The sequence below is a fragment of the Nestor notabilis genome, unplaced genomic scaffold (assembly GCF_000696875.1).
Source record: "Nestor notabilis isolate BGI_N333 unplaced genomic scaffold, ASM69687v1 scaffold530, whole genome shotgun sequence".
Classification (NCBI taxonomy): Eukaryota; Metazoa; Chordata; class Aves; order Psittaciformes; family Psittacidae; genus Nestor; species Nestor notabilis.
In genome coordinates this window covers 91,985-112,553 of record NW_009912234.1, presented here as the reverse complement: position 1 = coordinate 112,553, position 20,569 = coordinate 91,985, and the positions used below count along the sequence as shown (strand labels likewise).

The following is a 20,569-nucleotide window of genomic DNA, read 5'->3' as shown; positions in this document are numbered from 1 at the left end:
TTAAGAAATTTCAAATTAATGAATTGACTGACAGATAATTTTTTACTTAAACTCTTTAAAAAAAAGGCATTAAAAATCTGCAAAAAATTGTGAAATACTCTATCCTCTTAAATATCCTCCAATACTCTAGTAAGTTGTTAAATAAAACCACATTGCTAACCATTGACAAGGAATACGACATGCCTTAGTAATAAAATGAAGAGATGCTGATGTAAGCATGATGTGAGACTTATTCTGCAGTAACTGTTACTATGCACTTTACTGATAAAGCTTCATCTGCATTGTTTCATCTGGTCATCTTCTAAAACGTATTTGTGAGACAATGTTACCAGGAGGTTTCCTCCTCCTTCCTTTTGAGAATGATTCACCTCGTGTGGTCTGTGCAGGAGATAATCCTTTTTGTAACATGATTAGAATTTCAAACTGTACTTAAGTCTACAGGAAGAACCCAACAACTTCAGTGTATTTCAAATACTATTACTTAAATATGTATGCATGTTGGAGATCATATACAGTGACCTTTTATCCATCCCAGATTGTAAACCTACTGTAAAATGATGGGTTGTGTTTTTTCTACCCCCCTTCTTTTTAAAGAAGCAATAAAACTGTACATTAAAAGACAGGAAGGACATCACCGAGCTACAAAAGAATGCCCCCTTTGTCATAACCTGTAAATGTAAACAAAAAAGTTCAAGTAGAAAAGCAAACAAGTGTGCCGCTGCTTCAAATATGCTTTCTCACCCCATGGGGTTAGGGCAAAGTTCTTTAAAAACGTGTCTTCATGGTGGTCATGAAGCATCTCAAGAGTTCTGATCTTCACTACCAAATATCACTGGTGAAGCTAAGCTCCTTTGCTGATAAAGGTAGCAATGGGTTGTTCCTGTGCAACTCTTGGGGATCCTTCATGGCAGTGTTAAGAGGTAGCTGTCCATTTAGTAGTGTCAAAGGTATGTTACAGTACGTGTGATGGCTGCTTATGGAAGCTATTGGCAATGTTGCCGCTGACACATCATATTCATATCCTCTGCAATAATGTCTCATATGCACAGAGTCTGCTTGATGGTAATCAGTTAAATCAGCCCGTGATTCTACCAATGTGGCAGAAGTGCCTGTGACAGCAAGAGAGGGTACAGTCTGGAGATCTCCAAAAAGGCCCTGCTCTGCAGAATCCAGGACCTGATGTCGAGATACCACCTCCTTTTTCTTCCCTGGCATTTCAAAGACTAGGCGCTTCCAAAACTTAGAGTTCAGTTTGCTGCTTTTTGGTCCTTTCCACTTGACCACTGAGAGGAGTTTGATGGTGTGCTTTAAAGATTCCACTTCGTGATAATTCACTTTCCCTTTTAATTCAGTACACTCAATCAAAATAACCTTGATTTCTCCACTGACTAGCATATTATGGAGTCTGTTTTCCATCTCAAATATACTCCATCCTCTCCTGAGAACATAGTCTGGAGTTAACACGATAATGAGTCTTCTGCTTTGTTCAACACATCTTGTGAGATCTTCAATGTAGGCTACAAATTATAGAAAGAGAGAAAGAGTAAAGAAGTCTATTGTATCAAAACATCAGGCTTGCAATCAAGTACAACAAAATCCTACAGCTTACTGTTCCATACGATTTAAGACAAGGGGCATTTCACAATATACTCCAACAAAAATAGGATTGTGTATCAAAAGTATTTCTATTTATGGAGTACATCTAGAAAACTCCTAAATAGCACCCTCCATCCTTTACTGTTTTTCTCTTTTCATCACAACAGAATGACATTTACATAATATCCTAACTGTGTAGATGCAGTAGTGACTAAAAATACACAGTTCACTTACTGGAAAAATATAGGTCAAGATCAATGTAATGTTTGTGTAAATTTTAACATTAACTCTGGTTACGATCAACATCGCATTGAGGGAAGCACACTCTGGGAAGCACTTCTTGTGCATCAGATGAAAGGACATGTGGGTGCTGGAGGGTGCATGAACCATAACTGGCAAGAGTCAAAAAGAAATCAACCCTCATCACATGCAGAACTTGTGCTATTGCATAGAAGCATCATGGTAGTAGCTTTCTTCTTTAGGTATTGACCACAAAAGTACAATAACATTCTTTGTGGCCTAATGGTCTGTTTTAATATCACAAACCTGTGCTTCTATGTACCCCATGGTATTAACAGAAATTTCACAAGTGACAGGAACAAATGGAAAACTTAAACATATTAGAGGTATTTATTTGTTGAGACATCAGTGAAAAAGAAAATAGTATTCTTCTTTTATTCATGCATGCCAAGTAGTTGCAAACAATCATTGTAAGTAGAAATGCGAGCCCCATCAGTAGCTCCATGATGTCAGCTTACTGAACCACAAAATACTCTTGAAGTTGGGCTTGGATGCCTGAGTTTCACTTGACCCAGGGATGGCAGGGAAGAGAAGCCAATTACACTTGTCTGCCATGGAACAGGATGGGAAAGAGATCTACTTACAGACCTGACCCAAAACCCATTCAAATGAACAGACTTCAACAAATTTCAGTGGGTTTTGGGTCAAGACCAGAAAAATGAAATCACTTGAAAATAACCCACTAAGGTCAGAAAGTGTTCACTGGTTGCACAACATTATGACTGCAAGCTTAGGGACAGGATATAGGGTTTTTTCAAAACTACATGAACCTCTTGACCATGCTACTCAGAATGTGCCTCCTGACGACAGAAGAGAAGCATGTGTTATAAATGAAGACTTGGACACAAGAGCTGCACAGAACAGATCTTTACTCAGCACAGGGCAGGGCCTCTCTTACACACACTGCCTTCTAGCAGGAACAACAATTACAAATAACATCATTAATCAACATCTGTTACTGCAAGACTCATTTTTATAGTCTTTATAGTTTTTATAGCCAGGCACCATACCACAGCATGCTTATTCACACCACTTCCAGTAAAGTAAATAGCTACAAAATAGCAACAATCTGAAATAGCTTATTTTCATGAGACTAAAGGCATAGTTAGCACCAAATCTGCCTTTACCGATGTTTTATTTCACCACTTAGCAGCAAGAAGAATCTCTTTCACAAATGGAAAAAAGAGGCAATTGCAAACATCCCACAGACACACAAAAATTTAAGACATACACATACATTACAAATGTCTATGCAACAATCCTGACTTTTAGTTAATGTTTTATGACTCTTTAATCATGCAGCATTTACAGTTTGTTTGTTTGTTTTTTTCCTTAAAATATTTTATGAGGAAAACCCCCACATTGCTCTGTGTAAAATAGTTACTCATTAATGAAAAAATTCAACATTAAATCCATGGGAGAGGCAGCGGAAAGGGGAAAGAATCAGCAACAATGAGAAAATGATAAGCAGAACTGGTGAAACAAAACTTAAGGAAAGGTAGAAATGTTCAATACAATGGAAAGAGATTATCCCAATGTATCAACAGCTCAGACTCTTCATTTTCTTCCTTTCTTTCTGCTCCCAAAAAGAAAGAATTTAGGTGGGAAGCTTCATCATTAGAGGTTGAATCTGCAAGATACAGTAAAACAACAAACTATCATGCATCTTTCCTGAGACATATTCATCCCTCCTTCAAAAAAACTCAGAACACTGCTATGTGCAAGTCAATTCTCTGCAGGACACAGTACTGGTCAGTATCACATAGCCAGGTTAGTGCTAAGCACAGCCATGCGTATCCTATATGCATCCACTTGAAAAGAAATAATCCAACAAAACGAACAGTTACTCCACTTTCATCTCTTCAAATATCTAGTGGCAATAATTTCAATAGCAACAACCCAGCAATAATCCATTATACCATCTCAATCAAAAACTCACCAGACTTCACTTTAGTCAGACAGGGAGTAAAGTCGGAAGAAGACAGGAAAAGTTCCCTATTTTCTCAGATGGATACTTCTCCCCTCTGTGCCTCTCCCATACTTTGGGATGCCCACCTTACTGGATATTGCAATAAGTTAGAGCTCTCTCTACAGATAACTCAACAGGCCCCTTCGCAAATGACCACCTGGTGCTCCTTCAAATTCCAAGTTTGCAGCTGGTTCACTGATAGACATGGCCAATGTACAGGGGGTCTGCTAGTGCACTGAGGATAAAATACACTGTGTTATAGGAAACTGGAAACTTAAACAAAAAGTTGAACACATTTTCCAGCCATCTGGTCCAGAAGTACTTAGTACTCCCAATAACTTCAGCTAAAGGTAGGCTTAGATTACTGCTAAAGGTAGGTGACAACTTCCCTGGCATACATGGTTCCATCGGGTGCATTCTACAGCACGTCCAATGTGCACAACTTAAGAATTTCTTCAAGGAAAAGCATGGGGGGACAGATTCCTGTCTGTGTCAATTTAAGCTTTATTTTTTCCAGTGGTTCAAGACTGACTGCATAAACCTGTGGGTTGCTAAATCACCCACTCTCACTTCAGAGTTTGAGACTGCTCAAAATACAGCCGGTTCAGTTGTCCGTCTTAAATGTTCAGTTCATTCGAAGGTATTAAATCCAAGTAATCTATATTGGAATGCAGGATGCAGAAAGGGTTGTTTTCACCTTTCCAGTGGGCTAAGTAGTAATTGTCAGGCAACGGCTCTGTTTCAAGAATAAAACTCAGATTTCAGGAATGACATCACCAACTAGGATCAACTGTAAGATTCCAGACCAACATATTTCCATCAGAAAAATGTCATTTTGCTGAAAATTCACTTTTGCTGCAGGAGGTGTTAACTTCAATGACATTTCATTGTGAGGGGAGAAAAAAAATAGTCTTGACAATCAGTATGGAATTATTAATTTTTAATTCCTAAGGATCGTATTTTATCATAAACTAGAATGTAAAAACAAATGTCAGCATTAAAATTAACCCACCTGATTTTATTGAAAAAATAACATTGTAAATTTTGACACTTTTTTCCCCATTGAAACAATATTTTGCAAAAATGCACAAAAAATGTTTTCAAACTGTTCACATTTCCATAGGTCAAAAAAATTAGAATTATGAGTAGTTCTATCAGTAACTTGGATCATGTCCAATTCAGTGCCCAGGGAGGGACAACAAGAACTTTTTAGACCCATAAACATAGTTTTTGAATGGTTGCCCTTTAGTAGTGAAGACAGATCACCTGACAGCAAATATGTGCTCACCAAACAGTCTCAACATGTAACGACGCAGTTTGAAGCACTGAAGAAGTCCAAGACATGCATCCCATTTGCAATTAAATCATGCATAACTGCCTCCTGAATCTTGAGCGAGCTACACTAACCACAGGCTGGAAGGAAACCCAAATAATCTAATATGCAGGCAGACTAAGAGCAAGAAATTAATCAACACCAGGGACACAGAGTTGCTCACACAAAGAAACGACTGACTAACCAGATTCAGATGATTTGCAGAAGCAGTTGAGGGAGAAACACCAGAAATCTAAAGTCCTACAGATATTTTTGGGAAGCATGGTTGCAGCACCACAAGAAACCAAACAGTACCATCAACTCCATACTCACTGGCTCCTGGCACTAGCCTTTTTGTGTTTGGCAACTATCACTTGAGAAAGTTATTTATAGAAGAATAATTCAGTCCTGGTTTCCTAACCGAATTGTTCCCAAACCCTAACTCTGATTACTTGATTATAACAAAAAGGATTGCATGTCTTGCTTTTACAGTTTATTAAACATTTGTTGCTTCTGTTAACTCACACCAGAACAGCAATGCAGCTGGAATGCTGAAACCCAGAGCAGAGTGATGGCCCCTCCCAGAGAGAACCCAATCACACTATAAGCTAAGGGACAGCTAATGAGTTCAACATGAAGGAACAAATAATGCAGCTCAGCATGATGCACTGTCCTCTCAGCATATCACTCCCTTAAGTGTTGTCAGACTGTGTCTGACATGGCAAAGGAAGGAGGGATTAAGGAGAAGGAAAAGATGGTGGCTCTGGAGATGTCTCCTGGCAGACTGAAGTGCCTCAAGTTGGTAACTTTGGTGAAATTGTTTTGGTGATAGATGTTGGAATCAAGATGCTGGATATTTAGAATCAAAGATTCATAGACTCATACAGATTAGAAGGGGGTTCTGGAGGCCTCCAGGTCAATACCCTGCCCAAAGCAGGACTAGCTAAAATTGCTAAGAGCCTTGTCCAGTACAGTTTTGAAGATCTCCAAGGTTGGAGGTTTATTCTCAGTGTCTCTGGGTTCTGTTCCAGTGTCTGACCACCCTCATGTTGAGGAAAATTTTCCAAATGTTTAAATGGAATTTTCAATGTTGCAGCTGGTACCTATGGCCTCTTGTCAACAACTGTGCACCTCTGAGAAGAGCCTGTCTTCATCTTTGTGACTTCCACTGGAAAGACAATAATAAGATTCCTCCTTGGCTTTGTCTCTGTTCATCTTTTCTTAAAAAAATACAGTTCTTTTGGGCTTTTCTTTTATACTGTGTGCTCTGCCTCCCTGACCACCTTGATGGCCTTCAGTGGGCTGTTACAGGGTAGCCAGTCTTTCCAGCTTTTGTTCGTATTTCTTCCAATTTCAACTGTCATTCCTTTTTGTCCCTGCGACCTTCACCTATGCCTGGCATGAAGTCCAAGATTCATATAGAGTAGACAACCAGGGACTTCTGAAAGGAGTGTGTGGAGCCGAGTACTCTATTCCCATTCCACATAAATGGTGCCTCATACCTAATTAAGGCTCCTTGGGAACCCCAGGCACATAGTCCAACTGGGTTTTCATCATCCAGAAATCCAAGAAGCTGGAATTCACCCATACATATGGGCAGACAAAACTACAAAGCGCCAGAACTGCAACATTGGCCGCTGGGTGCTTTTTATCACACGCCTGAGGTGCTCTCCTCTTGTGCAGACAACCTTTCATTTTTCAGGTAAAAGCAAAGATTTTTATTCTGTCACCATTGTTCTTTTCAGTGCCTGAACTCTGTACCCTGGGCTGAGCTGGAGTGAACCGCTGGTGTTTTTTCCATCCTGTCAAGATCAAATGCACGTATGCTTTAGAGAGCAGCTAGATGATGCTCTCACAGATTTGTATGGCTGGTATTAAAACCCAACTTGATAGTTTTGACCTCTTCACTTTCAGAGTTTAAAATAATTTGCAGAAACTATGTGGGAGAAAAATCTTCCTCTAATGTAGTCCCAATTTTAGAAAAGTTAAGTGCAAATAGATCCTTTTCTCTGCAGACACATTATCTGTAGCAAGACAGAAAATGGCTCAGGTAAAAACATACCTTCCTATTCGTCCCCACCCCCATCTATTCAGCCTCCTCAGATCTCCTAAAACTGAATTTAAAAGCTTACAGGGCTTGAGAGTGCTTGCTGAGGGAAACGGTTTGTTAAAGAAGCCCTGAAAACTAATAGGGTGGAAAAACTGGTAACTAAGAAACTTCAGTAACAACTGCAACTGTATCTTAGGGATCACAGTCTCCAGGCTAATGCTCAATTATGCCTTAGTGACATAGGCAGAAAGGCATATGTGCTGTCCGGTTTGACAGAATGAAGAACACTCACTCTGTTAAGACCAAAGAACACTCTTCAAGAAAGAATAGCTGTTACGGCACTTTCTATAACATACAACCGAAATTCTGGGCTACAAACTTGGTCTCGCTGCTTACACAGCACACTGCATGTCATGTCTCCCTGCTGTCCCACCCCTGTCATCTTGCATTCTGCAGGGCCACATGGGCTTCTGCAGGAGTGAGAGCAGAGAAGTGGTGGCTGCTTTAGCCCCTTTTCCACCTCACCAGTCTGGGGAGCCAAGTCCACCTGGGCTGTGCTCAGGCAGCACTAAGAGTTACTGCAAAGGTCCTTGCTGGCCACCACGTAGTAGGCACCGCTAAGGCCCTTGGAATCCTTCATCGTGGTTTACCCACTAGGACCAAATGCTCCACTAGGGTAACATTTGTACCCTGGCAGGGCACAGAAACAAACACCTACTGCAAAATATGACTCAGCCTCATCTGACCTGAACTCTGGATGCCAGAGATCTGCCTCTCCCAAGGGTACAAAGGAGGTCTGAGTCCCCACAGCCATCACCTCTGTCCTCCTACAGAGGGACAGCAACAGTTGCTCCATAGGCATCCCTGAAACAGATGTTCCTCAGCGCAGAGCTGAAATGCAGAGCTCAGATACACATTGTGAAGGAGCTCGTTGCTGGCGTGTGTGTCCTAGCTAAGGCACATCTGGCTATAATCTCTCCCTCGGCTGCATGGGGACATCCAGAACCTATCATAGCTTTTCCCCAGAGGTTAGAAATGCACCAGCTGGACAAAGACATAATCAAACTTGTCCCAAATTTTTCTGAAGCCAGCTTTTTAGTTTGTTCAGAGAAGTGTGCAAGAAAGTTAAAGAAATACTATTTAACAAATCTGTTTTTTGCTTGCTCTCAAATCCAAGCAGCAGCTGTATGTATTGCTTCACGCAAGGAACTAAGCACAATAATGCACACCCTCCTGTGGCAGCACCTTAAAATTGCAGAGATTATACGAAACCACCAGCCTTACAAAACACAGCTAATTTACTGCACTCTGCTAGTGGAATGGCACACATTTAAGTTCCTAAGATATAGAAGGAAACACATCAAAACAGAGAGAGGGAAAGCATCACATTACACTGAAAGTCATTTACGCCAAAATACAAGGAAATCCACTACATGTGAGAAGAGATTATTTCCTAAAATAAAAAGATAACTGTGATCAAACCCTCATTTTTCTATCGGAATCTACCCTGAAGAGCTATATAGTTTGCCATATCTGCCACTTTTTGAGACAGTCACTCTAAAGTATATTATGTTTACCTCTGAAGTGTCTAGCAAGTCCACACCAAATCACACTGTTTGCTCTCTTCACTAAGCACTGCAAGACCTTGTAAGACTGGTGAGCTTTAGGCAGAACACGGCCACATTCCACTTTTCCAGAGCAAATAAGAGAGCTTACAAATACAGGAGTCTGAGTCTTCCCCTCCTTCCCATTCCCTCTCCCTCTTGCCCCTTCAACATAAAGTGCCTCCTCCTATATCTTTTTCAAAGCTAAAGCATGCAAATCACACTCATTTCAGTTCCATGTTTTATTCTCCATTGTCATTATATCTGATTAAGCGTTCTTGAAGCTCCGTGTGTTAGAATCAGGCCCTTTCATAACACTGAAGAAGTGAGCTTGAGAGGAAAAAGGAGGTATTAAATCCATGAATGTTCATAAATGAGAACTGACATTTTCAGGTACCCTACATTTTCAGGAGAGGTTTAATGAATACCCAAAGTGATGACAAGTATTTGCTGAGTGTCTGACTGACAAAAATAGACAAAAATAAAATACCATACTGTCTAGTACAGCAACTGGGAAGAAGAATCTCATTTCAGATTAGTCTGTGCTTTGGTATAGCTATCACTGAAGGGCTAGTTTTAAACTCCTTAATTCACTTGTATAATTGCTACATATAACTCTGCTATATTGTTGGATATGAAATAACTGCTTACAACAGTTGTGTGATTTTTGACACAGAAAGATCTATTTTCACTTAATAATATCTAAAACTACTTGCTTGTACAGAAGGCTTGTACAGAGACTATGAGCCAAGTCTCCTTTCTGGAATATGTCACTAAGGGAGTAGACCTCAGACCTTGCAGGTGTAGGGCAAAAAGAATGAGAGAAGCCGCTCTAACTTAGGAGCTGTAAATGCACAGGATAAATTCAAGCCTCTACACAGGACTTTGGATGATCTCTGCCTAGGCTCTGACTCCCCTCTCCCAGTGGTGGAGGATTCAGAGCGCTGTTTCTAGCTCCCTCAGATGTCAGAGAAGCAGGCTCCAACTTCCGGGGAAGGCACTGGGGTTTGGCAGCAGCAAGGCAGCAGTTTCAAGTCTTTTGGCAGGCAGGTTGCTAACGCAGCCGTGTTCTAGCTGTTTCATGTTTGGGGACATCTGCTCCAGTATGGCCATTGCTTTGTTTTCCTGGTCGTATTTCCTATACGGTAGCATTATACAGAGAGAAGTTCGTATTCTTTTCTAGTATTTTTCATGGAAGTGATTTACACAGAATTTGTTTAAAAAAGCTTATTTTTCACAAGAGTAGAATTTCAAATAAATGTGATATTAACGCAAACATACTGTGCATTCAAAATCACCATCACAATGCATGTGACTCACAGTCTTTTTTGACTTGTCCAAAAACGAATCTGGAAGAAGAGACACCATAACTACGGCTCGAAAGGCATTAACTGTTGGTACAGTCATCAAAAGGAGCTGCTGCATCTTCAGACATGGCAGCCAAACTGATTTGAAATGGACAACTGTATTTCACAATCAGCATGGAAAATAGCTTTGGATCACTAGGCTGTACGTATTTCTCTGTAGAATTGGTATCACAAATACCAATTATTTACACAATACCAACACTGCTCAGAAATGCAACACTTGGTCAAAAGTCTAATGAAAACCTTGCACTCATTTACTGAGAAACTACTGTTGCTACTTACGAGACTTCAAAATCAGGGAAAAAAACAGAAGACTATAGGAAAGATGACTTTTACGTATAAAGCTGCTGTAGACAAGCAAATAATTACTGGGGGGGGGGGGGGTGAGAAATCCAATTTCCAATGATAAAACAGACTAGAAAACCTTTTTTTGAAGTTTCCTGCTTAGCTACCTGTGTTTGATATAGAGATTTGGGACTACAGTATTGTTTGCAGCACACCAGCCTTCCCTATAGGAAGGTCCAGCTCCTGCCTCCACTGCAATCAATGGCAGTTCCCTCTGATTTCACTGGTGCAGGAACAAACTCTCACCTAGAGCTCAAATTTGCAGTACTAAGGAAACCTTTCCCAGTTTCCCCTATCTAGTACTTATCACACAGTCCAGGCCTTCATGACACATCAGAGAGAATTAAAACTGAAAGGTCAGAAATACCTACTTCCACTAGGGATCAGGTCCCTATCCGGAATGAAGAGCTTATATCCATAATGCTTTTCTAGAACATCTGGCAGAATTTCAAGTGCAAACTGCTCCTCTTCATTATTATCACAATCTAACGCATCGGGATCCACTTTGGTGTATGAAAGATATGCATCATATTCCTTGTTGTCTGTAAGAAAACAAATTCATGTTCAGCCTGCTGTTTGCAAGAGCACTAAAGAAATACAGAGAAATTATATTATTCTTTGAAATGATCAAGCATTTCCCAACAAAATTGTGATTTTTCACAATATATATGATCTAGTTTCCATAGAGAAATTTTTTGGGTCCAGACAAAGGACATCCTTTCAGTTTTCTTCTGCACATTGAGCTAGTTAGTAACTGCTCCATGTGGTCAGTGTACACATTTCACATCTGAACAGACTGTGGGCAAAATTTTGATACAAATCCTAAAGCTGGAACTTTTTATTTTAATCCTTTACATACTGCTAATGGGAATCTTTCAACTCCCGTGCCTCAAGAGTGCTGGGATTATATGGAAGTTTTGAGCTTGGAAAGGTTTCCAAGCCTAGAAAGTTTGTAAAGTTGTGTGCAAAGAAAACTTTCTTGCACGAATAATTGTGAGAAAAGACATGAGTTAACTCAAATGAATACTGATTATGCAGAAATCAATGCTAAATACAAACAGTCCAAACCTTCCACCACTCCCCACCCCCCCATCTTGAAGTTTTAAAAACCAACACCATAATTTTAGAGATCACTTGATCCAGAATATTTTAAATACTTGGAGCTCACAATATGAGAGAAAGAAGTAACTCCGAAAGTAAATAGGGGCAGCAGGACACTTGCTTCTCCATTCTGCCTGCAGCTCAGGGGTGTAGGCAAAGCCTCATCATAAGCTGGAGGCAGGCAGTGGGTGAGAGAGGAGACCCAGGTAACACCACATGACAACAGCGGGGCTGTAACACACTGGTTTGGGTAGAAAGGGCAAACACAACCTCCTCCTCCTGCACCGCACTGGGGCTTATCTCCAGCTCCCTGCATCTGAAACATGGAGCTAAGAGATGGCGACTATGCCAGAACAGAAGTGGCACCACTATTGAGCTTAGGATCCATGCTGGAATCAGACTTGGTGACATTTCTCTTTGCTCTTCCTCTGCAGTAATGGAAAAGATTATATTGAAAAAGTCAACCTTCAGCAATTCAGTCTCCAGGGAAAAGCACAGCTGCCATTATTTACAGACAATGAAAAACCAAATAGTTAATGTTGTGAGGACAAAACTGCATGAATAGAGGATTGGCGACTATCAATTATCTATAAAGAATAATGCACATGAAAGATAATTAAAGCAGTTAAAAATCCTTAATATGTTCTAATAAAAAGAAAAAGAGCTGTTCGTAATACAATGCATCCCTTTATGACCTTGGAATATGATTACTTTCTTATAATGCTTGACACAAAGCCAGGCAGACCCATGAAGGTCACAGCTACAAAGCATGTGAAGGCAATTTGGCCAGTGTCACCATAGCTGATGTCCACCTGGCTTGCTGATACCTCTTTGAAATCAACAGCATGCAAAAATAGCAGTTACTGATGGAAAGATGACAGAACAAACAGTAAAGTCAGCTTTGGACGCCTGTCCAAAACCTGCTACCCTGTCCATAATGAAGCCTGATAAAACCTTTTAAGAGAAGCCAGACATCAAGTGATCCAGGCAGCAAACATTCCTGCAGAGGCTGCAAAACGAACCCCAGAGCACTGACATGCCTGGTTATAATTGTGTGCAGGCAGTCCCTCAGCTTCCTGCCCCTTCCAGCTGCATGGGTACAACTGCCTTCTGCAGTCACCTTGATTCACAGTACAAATAAGCAAAATATGCACAGAACCAGATACCCCAGGCTCCTGTGAGTCTGCACACTTGTGTTACATCTCTACAGCCTCAACTCCCTCTTCACAAGCTTCACATACACAGGGCATAGCAGAAGGACCTATCCATGCCTTCCGCTGCTTGCTCCATGTGCTTTGGGTGCGGCACTGCTTGGAGCCATTTCCTGAATGGTTTTGCTTAATCCTTAGCATCATTTTCTTTAAAAACAATGCTACACACAACACAGGAAGTTAGTGCATCCAATATTGCTTACATAGGATATTTTTAGAAATAGGAATAAAGCAAATCTGTTGAGTTCCAAATCTTCTGTTTTAAAGAAACACATGTATAAATGGAAAATGACCCTGCAATTGCATCTATACAGCTGACTGCTCATGGGAGCTCTGTATGTTCCCACTTTAGTCTACATAAGTAGAAAGAAACATCCCCAATTGACTTCGGTAACATTCTGCCTCCATCTTCCATTCTGCAGGATCAGAATGGGAAACAAAGCTACGATAGTACTAAAATCACGCACTAGAAAAATAAAGTTGTTTTCAGAATTAACATGCACACAAATTCCCCTATGTACTCATGGGGCTTCCTCTATGCAACTAGAAAATAATATTGTTTCATAAATTAAAAAGTGATTGAATCAAGGAAGTTACATGAATAAAAATGTAGCAACTTCACATTGAAAACATGAGATAAATGAATCAAAGCAATTTGGAGGGAGTTACCAATTTGGGTTACTATTTGTTGGTGTGAATCAGTGAGGTTATGTTGGTACAATCCCAAGGTGCTAGCAGTAAATTACTTCCAAAATCACATAATTTCACCCTTCACTTTCTCCCAGGTATCAGTATAAATACTATGCAGTACTGTACAGTATTAAAAAAGCATCATTTTAGGTTTTCCCACTCACACCTGAAGATCGAGAAGGAAGTTTCCAGTAATCTATTCCTGCTTTTTTTTTCCACATTCTAAAATCCCGAGTGATATTCCACCCCTTCGCCAAACTCCTATGGATTTCATTGTAGCAAAACGTTTTCACGCCGTATCTACCCAGTGTTAAACTGAGACATTTATTGTTTTAATAGCAGTAATGCTAACTGCAGAAAGTAGCATGGCTCTGCAACTGCACATTGCTTTGGCACAAAAGGGAGATGTGTGCCCTGCTCTTGTTTCAATCACATTATTGTTCCTAGACACACCATTCCAGACCGCCTATGATAAATGTTGCAGTGGGCTATGAGAAGTACATGTACTTGAATACTGTACTTCAGATCTTTAGCAGATATTAGTTACATGCATATTGATAATTTATTATTTATGACATAATAGAAATGTTAAAAATAGGATTTAAAGCACTTGGATTTAGTTTACCAGGCCTAACTCAAGCTTCATAGTTTTTTTTCAGGAATGTTCTATATTCAGGAGAATTAAACCTTCAATTTAAAAATACATGTTTAGCTTTAGGCACTAAACAAAATATATGCCAGTGAGAGGGAAGTGGGAAGGAAGAACTCCGTACGTTTCCACTAAGTTGTTTGCAGTCCCCCAGTTAACTGAGGTAACTAGTCAGCCTCAATAACAATCACCTCTCACTAGTTATTGGAGTTAGCAGCATGAAAACAATTCAATGGAAATGTTTAATGAAAAATGCCTGGTGAAAGGGCTGTCCACATGTAGCATGGATCTCGGGAGAAGTGATTCTGGGCATATGTGCCACAGGGACACACAAATGTGAAGAGTTCTCCTGAGGAATCAGTTCACAAATGACATTCAAGCCTCTATAGCAGAGTTGTGAACAATTCTTCTGACTCCCATTTGCTTATGGCATGACCCAGTGACATTTCAGTGAAAAGACTCATTGATTTCAGGGGGCTTTGGGAGAAAGTCTTAGGGCTTTACACTGCTGGGGCTTAGTTTGAACTTAAACTGGCAGCAGGTATCTCTTGGGATTCATTTCAATCTACAAGTTTCACCACTTTGGGTCTATGAAATATTTCCATTGCATATCTTGAGTTTCCTGAGCAACTGCTTACCATCAGCTGCTTCATCTCCTCCAAAGTTCTGTCTGTAAAAGAGCATTAACTCTATGTTGTAGCACTTATAGATGGTCACGAGCAAAATAAGCAGAAGAAGGATGGCTCCCAGTCCTCCAGCAAGCTCTATTTTGTAGATCAAGTCTGAAATTAGCAAGTAAAGAGAAAAAGGTTACGATCTTTCCAAGCTTTATTTGCTCTAGTCCACTGTACAATTCCACATAAAATTGTGCAGCTTCCAATCACAACCACTGTAACGTTAAGGATACCTAATGTTTATATTCATTGCCTATTACTTAACTTTACCCATTTACTCCATCTACTGTCCATGTGAAATCACCATCCAGAATGCATTTGAGGCTATAATCAAGAGAAATATGTAGTGATTTTACACAGAGGATTAATCAACTTTTAATGAGCTTGTGAGTTTGAAACTTCTCTACTGGCAGAGCACATCAAATGCATGTGAGAATAGATATTCTAGACATATTGTACCCCATTTGGGAGGCTGTATTCCCCCCAAAATTGTCAAGCTTTGGTTTTATATTTGTGAAGTCAGTGGATGAGCTGATGTGCACTGCCAAACCAGGACTTCGGTTGAATCACTGGAGAATGAATTGAGCATCCAGAATGACCAAGATAACTTGAGAAGTGAGGAGCACGTATCAGGCTGCTAAGAGCCACTTAGTTTGAGTTGTGATGGCTTACTAACGGAGTTATCACATGTTTGGTTAGTACACATTATACTTTGATGGGAATGAGTTGTGATGGCTTACTAACAGAGTTATCACGTGTTTCTTTAGTACACATTATACTTTGATGGGAACTAGTGCTAGTTAAAATTTCCTACTGGGATGCTTTTGTTAGGAAACATCACAGACAGTCTGCCTCAAAGAACTTCACAAATTCATCCAAACTCAATTATCCATCTTTCACATCTGGGGAAACAGAGGCATAGAGAAGTGCAACAACATGCTCAATGTCATTCAGCAAACCAATGCCAGAATGGGATAAAACAACTTGAATACCAGTCCAGCACTCTACCTGATGTAAGACACCAACTTTAACAGCGTTGTTTTTTAGTCTGGAATGTCCCCTGAACACAATATTGCTCATAACATCATTTGACATATTAGTCAGCCACAAAAGACAGAAGATGACAATTTGACAATAGCTACCTCTAACAGCCTATATTAGTTTAGATAAGACATGATATTTACTGCTACGATAAATACAGTGTGAAAATGTAAAAACTGTAATACAGGCAAGATGTTTTTTGTGATCTTTACACTTCTAAAACTTAGGTCATAAAAACTTACTGGTATGTCATTTGTGTCATTTTCAAGATAAAAAGCAAATTAGCTGTGTATCTTTTGGGGTTATTCTTGTCTCATCATGCCTTGGATTTCAATAATTAACATCAAATGTCAAGCTATTCCCAGTTTACAGTATCTCTGATGTCTGTCTGGTAAGAAGTCATGGACTAATAGATGGAAAAAGTCTATTACAATAGCTATTTAATCTCCCTGAGAACTCTGTCTTTGCATTGGCACCCTTGAGTGTTTGAAGCTGGATTTGGTTCTTTTTCCGTTAAAAAAACCTAACCAAATAAAACCCCCAATATCCTAAGTGATGCTGTATGTTCTGGGGCTATCACTACCCTGGTAGGGTGCAGCCCCTGGTGCTGCACAGGCAGCACTCTTCTATTCTCCAGAAGCATTTGTGAGGACAATACCACTAATACAGCAGAAGACTTCAACAGATTTTACCTTAAATGTTTGAAAAGTTCCTTTTTCTTCCTTAAAGCAAAGTATGTGCTTAAAAATAGCCACCTGATGTCAAGATAAGAACTAACTCTAGAAAGTCTCATACTTACAGCTGTAACTTGGAGTTGGGGTTTATTCCTGTTTCTCTATCCAAACCTTCCTAGGAGGACTCATGACTTATGCTAGCTTGTTTACACCTGATGCACTGCAATCACACCTTTGAACAGGGGGCAGACATAACCTTCAGCAATTTGACAACCTGGAGACAAAATGAAGCTGCAAATACCTCTTGCCAAACAGCAATAATGCAGCCCTCACCACAAAAGACTTTGGAGGGAGGGGGATTTCCCTGGCTGAAAGATCTGTGCTTCCTCTTCACCTTTCCCAAGTACCTCAGCATCTGGAAAGCTGCAGCACATGACAATAGAAATCCATGATCCCTTCTTTGACACGCACAGAGGATGCTGGTCAGCAGCTTTATACCAGTCTTGCCCTAAACCTTGTCACAGGGCAGTAAATACAGCAGTATTTCCCGGCTCATGAATATTCTACAGTCAAATCCAAGCTGGAGAAAGCTAGGATAATAAGAATCTATATAAAGTTGCAGGAAGGCAAAGTTTGGTCAAGTATTTGTAAGAATTTCATAAATAACAAACAGGACAGTGGGACATGCAGTCAAAGGACACAGTGAAAATACTGTGGTTATTTTAAATGACACTTTAATAGCTTGAAAACAACTATTAAGAATGCCTGAGAGGAATATAAGCTTTCTACAGCCACAGTGCAGAGATAAATGAAATAGCAGCTGAGAAGTAATCCCTTCCACCTCCAAATTCTGCATTCAGCAGCTTCTTCCGTAATTTCAGAAAAGGTCTGAAATATCCACATTTTCTTGCTATAAATAAACCTAACCTGTTATTCTAATATATGCAACACAATTGAACATTTGACAGTGTCAACATAGATACACTTACTATCAGCTGTATATTCATGAGGCTCAGTGGATGGAAAGGTAAAATGTTTTTTGCACTAAAGAGGCTAATCCTTCATCATGATGACCAGATTCCTTAATTTAAGCTGTGACATCCTGTCAGTTTAGATGTTGAATATACCTTCGTGTGTGTTCCAAACCCCAGCTGTGGGCCTTTGTTTCTCAGAGCTAATGGTACCTTTTGTATTGTGTTTTATCTTTATCCCTCAGTGTAAAATATAACCTACATTATGCCCTTCTTTCTGGGAGGACATAAACCTCTCACATATAGAGGAAACTGCAAGTAGGACTTGATTCATAGAATCATAGAATAGTTTTGGTTGGAAGGGACCTTCAAAGGTCATCTAGTCCCTCCCCTTGCAACGAGCCGGGACATTTCAACTACATCAGGTTGCTTATAACCCTCATTGTAAAGACTTATTTTGACAAGACTGCATACTGTATTTTCACATACATAATCTGTGGGTCACATGAAAGGTAGCAAAAAAAGAGGACATTGACCCCAAAGTTTCCTCTCCCTAGCAGCCTTTTTTTGTCCCAATACCACCCCACCCTCACCTTTCATTTTATATAGATTCTAGCCATGAAACACAGCACTTAGAATCCAGCATGGCTGTAGGTGAACAAATGACTATGGAAATTTTCCAGAACTGCAGTGCCCCATCTAGAGAGGCCTTGGCTGGTCTTCCTGATCTTCCACCTGAGTCCTGATTCATCTGTCCTATGGTGATGAGGGCAATCTGCAGCATGCTTAAGAACTAATAGTATATTTAAACCTTCTCCATATGCCAACACTTTTGTGGACTTTGCTGCAACTGTGATGGAGAGCACTGGCTTTTTTAACTGACACTAACACTGCAATCCACAATCTGCTCAGAAACACACCCTTTGCCTTAGTGGTCTGAAGGTGCACAAAGGACTGGAACAGCACGAGGTGTACATCATGAAAACATTTCTTCTTCTCTTCTGAGAAGTTAATTTAGAGCCAAGAATAATGGTAGAGATCTAGACAATGTATTCATTAGTCCATCTCCTGTGCTGATGGTCTGTGGTTTCGCATTACATCTTTATCCTGAGTCCGTTACCTTCCTTTGCTTTCCTAACAGTTACTGTCTTACTGCTTTTGTACTACCTAGTATACTGTATCTTAGATTATTATCAAATTTAAGTGTCACCCTAGTTATGAACAGGAGAGGTGACAGAACAAACAACATAAGAACTGTAAAGAGATACTGTTACACTCCTTATGATAATGACTTCTACAACCAGCAGAGCATAGTAGCACCTTTTAATTTGGAACTTTCAAATCCAAATGGTTTCCTTTCTGCTAAGGATAACTTGTCAGTAGTGGTATTCCCAATTCCAGGTACAATACCAAGCAAAACAACCATAATGGGGTAATTGTCCACTGACCTGCAATGCTTTCATTCCAAATGCAGTTAGAAATCAAAAAGCATTCTAAGCATGTAAAGCTTTAAATTTAAACAGTAAAGCCAGGAAGTGGAAAAACATAATAACATCTGACCTCACTGCTAAAGCACCTATTCTAACTCCATCACAAAATTACCTCTGGTCTAGTCAGTCAACTCTAGGTCCAACTTAGAGGTTGTTTAGATAAAAATACTTCCGCTGATTATATTGGTGTTTTATGGGTGACTGTATTCAGGCAAGTGCACCACGTGTGAGGCTGCTTCACTAGAAACTAAAGAACAAATCATGAATTTTTTTCACAAGTGGTAAACTGAAGCTGTAACACAAAGACATTTCAGCTCCAAGTAGGCCCACAGGAGTCCAGCCTGGCTCAGAGAGGTCAGCAGGACGTTTGTTACTGGCTGAGCTGTTGCTGCTGAGGCAGACGAGAGTACAGATAATGAAATAAGGAGAATTACCTTTCTTGCGCAGAAGAACACTGGCATGTTTTCGTCCGTTTCTGTTTTCCACATGACATGTATAGTTAGCCAGGTCTGCCTCCTCTACAGCATCAAAGATCAATGTCAATTCAACTTCTTTTTCTCCGAGATGTTCTCTGAGGAGTCTGAAAGGAAGGATACAGTCATTGCTTAACTGAATTAGTAAGTGTAGAAGATTCCCAAAAGAACCATGATTTCTCTGCAGAAGATGCAGAGTTCCCAGCCTCCTTCGTTCTGGAGATGGCCTTAGAAGAAGGCTCAAGTTGCCTGACAGAGACTTCACAAAGGCATCTTCATGACAAGCAAATCCTTCTTCTCTTTTCATGTCTGTAGCAAGGAGCTGAATCAAGTGCAGGAAGAGTGGCTAGAAGTGCAATGGTTGCATGTGGCCTGTTTACCTCAGCTGCAGCAGAATTCAATGCTAAAAACAATATTCATTTTAAAAGAAGCAGTAAATACTCACTTTCCAGAGAAGTAAATATGCACTACTAAGCCATTGCTGAGCAAATTAAAAGGCAACATTTTAACAGCTGGGTACTGTGATGGATTTTAATGCAGTCTGGAAAACCAATGAAAGGAGCTGTGGAATTTTCCTCTATTTTGGGGTGCTAGATCCTGGCTTTAAAAGGTAAATAACAAGAGTTGTCTGCTCCTTTGAGAGGACAGAGAAGATACACAAAATCCCCACAAAGAGAATAGAAAGTTCTAGCAGACTTTCAGGCCAGAGGTACAGTCTTTTTATGTCATTGTTCTAATGCAAACATTAAAAAGAATGCAAAGTAAATGCAAGTGTTTTCTGATGCTGACATAAAGTCTAAAAATACAATGGCCTATTCTCTCAAAAGACTTATCAGTTGCTCAAGAAAAGTTTCTGGAAACGTAACATCAGGTAAAATCTACCAGATTCATTTGATCCTCTTAGTGTTCTTCTGCATAATGTGCAAGGGTGTAGACATAAAATGCATGGTGCCCTTGAAGTTGCCTGTGAACTCACCATCGCACATGGTACTTCAGTGAGTCTTTTCTCTGAAAAGATAAGTGTACAGCACTAAGACAGCAATAAGACCTGG

At 40.0% G+C, this 20,569-nt stretch overlaps 1 protein-coding gene across 1 annotated transcript in view; it reads right to left on the bottom strand.

Annotated features, from left to right (window-relative positions):
* Positions 1–819: 819 nt before the first annotated feature.
* Positions 820–20,569, bottom strand: part of IL1RAPL2 (interleukin 1 receptor accessory protein-like 2) — a gene marked incomplete at its 5' end in the record, with an annotated part of 101,427 nt that continues 81,677 nt past the window's right edge. Inside the window, 4 exons of the mRNA XM_010018349.1 lie at positions 820–1,517; positions 10,915–11,085; positions 14,833–14,976; positions 19,479–19,624. Coding sequence (XP_010016651.1) covers positions 820–1,517; positions 10,915–11,085; positions 14,833–14,976; positions 19,479–19,624 — 1,159 coding nt within the window. The remainder of the gene's footprint in view (positions 1,518–10,914; positions 11,086–14,832; positions 14,977–19,478; positions 19,625–20,569) is intronic.